The sequence below is a fragment of the Tupaia chinensis genome, unplaced genomic scaffold (assembly GCF_000334495.1).
Source record: "Tupaia chinensis unplaced genomic scaffold, TupChi_1.0 Scaffold000673_1, whole genome shotgun sequence".
Classification (NCBI taxonomy): Eukaryota; Metazoa; Chordata; class Mammalia; order Scandentia; family Tupaiidae; genus Tupaia; species Tupaia belangeri.
The window spans coordinates 633074-638446 of NW_006160196.1; the positions used below are offsets into that span (position 1 = coordinate 633074).

General features: G+C 61.1%; 2 protein-coding genes across 4 annotated transcripts; both read left to right on the plus strand.

The window, feature by feature from the left end:
* LOC102491386 (RAS related) lies at positions 1 to 3765 on the plus strand (the record flags this gene model as incomplete). Of its 3 annotated transcripts, none has more annotated exon segments than XR_001371268.1 (6): positions 1 to 89; positions 1954 to 2041; positions 2141 to 2243; positions 2338 to 2446; positions 2790 to 2918; positions 3010 to 3190. XR_001371268.1 is itself a non-coding variant. In XM_014592276.2 (6 exon segments), coding segments are annotated over 6 exon segments (593 nt in total), but the record flags the coding sequence as incomplete, so codon positions are not given.
* On the plus strand, positions 3671 to 4878 carry LOC114009974 (ras-related protein R-Ras-like). Its single transcript, XM_027776457.1, has 3 exons — positions 3671 to 3685; positions 4146 to 4426; positions 4500 to 4878. Exons 1-3 carry the CDS (start codon positions 3671 to 3673, stop codon positions 4582 to 4584), a joined length of 381 nt encoding a protein of 126 aa, XP_027632258.1. The 3' UTR covers positions 4585 to 4878.
* The last annotated feature ends 495 nt before the right edge of the window (positions 4879 to 5373 follow it).

Genomic DNA, 5373 nt, shown 5'->3' on the forward strand with positions numbered 1-5373 from the left:
GGGACCCCCCGCCCAGCGAGACACACAAGCTGGTGGTCGTAGGCGGCGGCGGCGTGGGCAAGAGCGCGCTGACCATCCAGTTCATCCAGGTAGAGGGCCCTCTCTCGGGAGGGTGCCCCGGGGACCCAGACTGAGCCCTTTAGGGAGTCCCGGAGACCCCAATTTCCTCTTGACCCATCACTGAGACCCTCCCATGAGGCCCTCTAATCTTAAACTATCCCCTCAAATGTGACTCTCAGCTCCCCGAGGGCCTCTACCGCCTACACGCAGGACCTTCCTTCTGCAGTCACATCCTGAAACCCACTCTCTTCCGCCGGGACCTAGGACCCTGCTTCCCTCTTCCCCACTGCCCTGGTCCGGAGTGACTCCTGAATACAGGACGAATCCCCTTTTAGACCCTAAGCACTCCCAGGGGCACCCTAACCCTCCCTGCTACCTCCCTCCACCCAGAGCCCTAGCTCCCCTCAGCCCCAGACCCCAGCTTCCCAACTAAGCCATCCAGAGCCTCCCTGGGACAGTGCCTGCGCCCAGCAGCCTTGACATTCCCGCAGTCTGGATTCTTAGCCCTTTCCATCCCGCAGAATCTGGAAATCATGCCCAGATCATGACCCCGAGAGCCTTCCGTGCCTGCCCAGTCCTGAGAGGTACCCACTAACCTCTGAGAGAACTTCCCCTCAGACCCAAAGAGGTTAAAAAGATCTTGCTCCTTAGCCATTCTAGAAAACCCCAAGACCTCAAGTCCTGGAGGGCCCCCATTCCGCAGAACCAGACCCACCCCCAAGAAAGCCAACCACTCCTCCATCTTGAGTTTCCCTCCACTCCTGCTCCTCCAGCCCCTGGGAGGGGGGATCATCTCCGTGGAACAAGACCCAAGATTCTAGCACCCCCCAAGACCTGCACCTTGGGAGTTCCTCTGACCCCTTAAGTGCGTCTCAAGTTCTCTAAGGCGCTATATAGCCTGGCAGACCTCCGAGTGTCCCAGAGCCTCGAGGGCTGGGGCCCAGTTCTCACCCCCCAGCTTCTCCCCGTGTACTCTGAAGGCACGCCCCTAAAGCCCCCAAGTCGCGATCCCGCCCAGGCCCAGGGCCTGATCCCTACACCTTCCCTCCGGGACCAACCCCCATCAAGCACCCCTCAAGCGGACAGGATGCAGTCTTCAGAGCCCGGTCCACCAAGTCACCCCTTCTCTCCTGAAAATCCAGCCCTGTCCAGGAAACCTCCACCCCATTCCGAAGGGAAACCCTCCCCCCCTCGGAGGAACCCTAGAAAGGTGTCTGCCCCTGAGATGCTCCCGCAGAGACCCCAGCCGCGCCTGCGCGGGAGTCCTGTCCCTGTGCAGAAAGGCCCAACCCCGGGGCCCCTTGCACCCAGGGGCAGACACAGAGCTGGCCGAAGGCCTGGCTGGAGCGGGCGGGACCGGGCAGGAAGGGAGGGCCCGGCCCGAGGGTGGGGCAGCTTCTCCGCAGCCGGATTGGAACCGGGACCTTCCCCTGGGAGGAGACGCCGGAGGCCGCGGAGGAGGAGGGGGAGGAGGGAGAGACGGAGGCAGGCAGATACTTCGGACAAGGCTCCCAATCTGCGATGGCTTAGTGCATGCCAGGCAGCGTGTCGAGGTTTCACAGGGTTTTCCCAGAATCGCTGCCTGACTGCAGCGCTATTCTTACCGTTCTCCTAACGAGGAAACTGAGGCTCAGAGAGGGGAAGTGATTTGTTCAGTGTTACACAGCCAGGGGGTGATCCGATGTGGGAGACGGACTTTACACCAGAGAGACAGAATCAGACATCAGGAGACTGGGCGTAGGGAGGAGGGGTGGGGGGCAGGTACCGAGAGGAAAGGAAGATAGAGACCTGCAGAGCAGAGAGGCCGAGACCCAGAGAGCGCCATATCCCCCGCTCCCCCACCCCCACTGCCGTCACTAACGGTGTCCTCTCCCTGCCCCGCCCCTCTGCCAGTCCTACTTCGTGTCCGACTACGACCCCACCATCGAGGACTCCTACACGAAGATCTGCACCGTGGATGGCATCCCCGCCCGGCTGGACAGTGAGAGCCGGGGGTGCGGGGTGTCAGTGGGGGCCGAGGGCTCACGGGAGGGCAGGGGGGAGCCTTGTCCCCATATGGTCCTTTTCCCTGTCTCCGCAGTCCTGGACACGGCAGGCCAGGAGGAGTTTGGGGCCATGCGGGAGCAGTACATGCGCGCGGGGCACGGCTTCCTGCTGGTGTTTGCCATCAACGACCGGCAGAGGTGAGCGGTCTGGGTGGCAGGCAGGCGGAGGGTGCAGCGGAGCAGCGGCGGGCCAAGCAGCTGGCGGCACCTCATGCCTCCGCCCGGCTTGCAGTTTCAACGAGGTGGGCAAGCTTTTCACACAGATCCTCCGAGTCAAGGACCGCGACGACTTCCCCATCGTGCTGGTCGGGAACAAGGCGGATCTGGATGCTCAGCGCCAGGTTAGGGCTCCACCCCTTCCCTGGGCGCCCCACTCTGGCTGGGAGGCTCCTTCCAGGGCCCGTTTTTGGGCAACGGTCAAATCGGCCCTTCTTGGTCCTCCACCCCTCTACCCCCGACCTCGCCCCACCCAGCAGGGGCACCTGGCACACTGGAGTTCCCAGGAGAGGTGTCTGATAGAACAAAGGGCATCTGCCCCCACCAGCCTGGCCCACCTCTGTCCAGGCTCTTACCTTTTCCTACTGCCAGGCTCCTGTATTTTTCGTCTTTCTGGTCAACCTCCTGCCCATGCCAGCCCCAGCTCTGTCCCTGCTCACAGTCTTTGGTGGCTCCCTGTTCTCGTAGGAGCTGCTAGACACCCAACATGATCTCGTCCCCTCCTTCCTCTGCTGCCACTTCTCTGGGCACACAGAACTCTGAGCCTACTCCTCCATGCCTACGGTGCCAAATGCTGCTTAGCGGAGGTCCAGTAAGGTGCCGTCTAGACCTTCCCCCTTCCTCACACAGGGAGCTTCAAGCCCTCGGCGTCTCCCCCCGACCTCCTTAACGCTTTGTCTTCACTCAGGCCCCCCCAGTGGATACCCCACTAGACCCCAGGGCGAGCTGTCTGCTTCAGGTGGCACAGTGAGAGATCACTGGTGAAAAGTGTCACACGGAGGCCCAGGTTCCAGGACGTGGAGACAGGGACGGAGGTGTTGGGGTTCAGCGATGGCCAGTCAGAGACCCCACCCCATGTCTCCTGCCCCCCCAAGGTCCCCCGAACTGAAGCATCCACCTACAGTGCCTCCCACCATGTGGCCTACTTCGAGGCTTCGGCCAAACTGCGTCTCAACGTGGACGAGGCCTTTGAGCAGTTGGTTCGGGCCGTCCGGTGAGCCAAGTCCCCTTCCCAGCATCCCTGTCCCTGGTCACACCAGCCCAAACTCATTGGCCTCTTTCCACAGGAAGTTTCAGGAACAAGAGCTGCCACCCAGCCCCCCCAGCGCCCCCAGGAAGAAGGACGGGGGCTGCCCCTGCGTCCTCCTGTAGCCTGAGAGAGAAGCAACCAGCACAAGCCCTCGGGACCAGCCGCCCTGGTGCCTCGCGGTGTGACCTGAGGCCCTCGCTGAGCCGCACCTTCCTCCCCTGGGTCTCCCAGGACACACTACACCCCACACCCTCACTTCCTGGCCTCTGCCAGGCCATCGCCACCGTGTGCCTTCTGCCAACGCCTTCTTTCCCCACCCATGCCCCTGGTGGGGGTGAGGGGCTCCCAGGTCACTGCTGTATATAACTCCCCACCCACCCCCCCGCCCAGAAAAATAAACGCCACTGCCAACAAGAGGTGTTCTTCTCCCTTTAAGCCAGAGTCTCCCATCTTCCTGTCTCAGCCTCAGAGGAGCTGGGAGCATAGGTACACATGCTCACCATGCCCAGCTCTCACACGGGGTCTTTTTCATTTTTTTGTTTTCCTTGCTGCTGGGTGCGTGTGCTCACGGGAAGGGGGTACAAAGTGAGAGAGCACCTCTACGGTATGGCTATACCACAAATCCTCCCCCTCCATTCTCCTCTTGGAATTTTGGGCATTCACATGTGTGCACCCGGCATGTTTTTCAGCCTCCAGGTCCAGGATTTGAACCATGGTCAGCCTTGTGGAATCCAGCCACCTTAACCTTAACGCTTTGTCTTCACTCAGGCCCCCCCCAGTGGATACCCCACTAGACCCCAGGGCGAGCTGTCTGCTTCAGGTGGCACAGTGAGAGATCACTGGTGAAAAGTGTCACACGGAGGCCCAGGTTCCAGGACGTGGAGACAGGGACGGAGGTGTTGGGGTTCAGCGATGGCCAGTCAGAGACCCCACCCCATGTCTCCTGCCCCCCCAAGGTCCCCCGAACTGAAGCATCCACCTACAGTGCCTCCCACCATGTGGCCTACTTCGAGGCTTCGGCCAAACTGCGTCTCAACGTGGACGAGGCCTTTGAGCAGTTGGTTCGGGCCGTCCGGTGAGCCAAGTCCCCTTCCCAGCATCCCTGTCCCTGGTCACACCAGCCCAAACTCATTGGCCTCTTTCCACAGGAAGTTTCAGGAACAAGAGCTGCCACCCAGCCCCCCCAGCGCCCCCAGGAAGAAGGACGGGGGCTGCCCCTGCGTCCTCCTGTAGCCTGAGAGAGAAGCAACCAGCACAAGCCCTCGGGACCAGCCGCCCTGGTGCCTCGCGGTGTGACCTGAGGCCCTCGCTGAGCCGCACCTTCCTCCCCTGGGTCTCCCAGGACACACTACACCCCACACCCTCACTTCCTGGCCTCTGCCAGGCCATCGCCACCGTGTGCCTTCTGCCAACGCCTTCTTTCCCCACCCATGCCCCTGGTGGGGGTGAGGGGCTCCCAGGTCACTGCTGTATATAACTCCCCACCCACCCCCCCGCCCAGAAAAATAAACGCCACTGCCAACAAGAGATGTTTTTCTCCCTTTAAGCCAGGGTCTCCCATCTTCCTGTCTCAGCCTCAGAGGAGCTGGGAGCATAGGTACACATGCTCACCATGCCCAGCTCTCACACGGGGTCTTTTTCATTTTTTTGTTTTCCTTGCTGCTGGGTGCGTGTGCTCACGGGAAGGGGGTACAAAGTGAGAGAGCACCTCTACGGTATGGCTATACCACAAATCCTCCCCCTCCATTCTCCTCTTGGAATTTTGGGCATTCACATGTGTGCACCCGGCATGTTTTTCAGCCTCCAGGTCCAGGATTTGAACCATGGTCAGCCTTGTGGAATCCAGCCACCTTAACCTTAACACCACCTGCTGGCCCCTGAGATAGTCTTGCTATGTTGCCCAGTACTGGCTGTGAACTCCTGATCCTTCTGCCTCAGCCTCCTGAGAGGCGGGGACTACAGGTGTGGCCCCACCTCGCCTGAGTTTTCAGGGTGGGCCAGGAATCCAACCGGGCTTCCCAT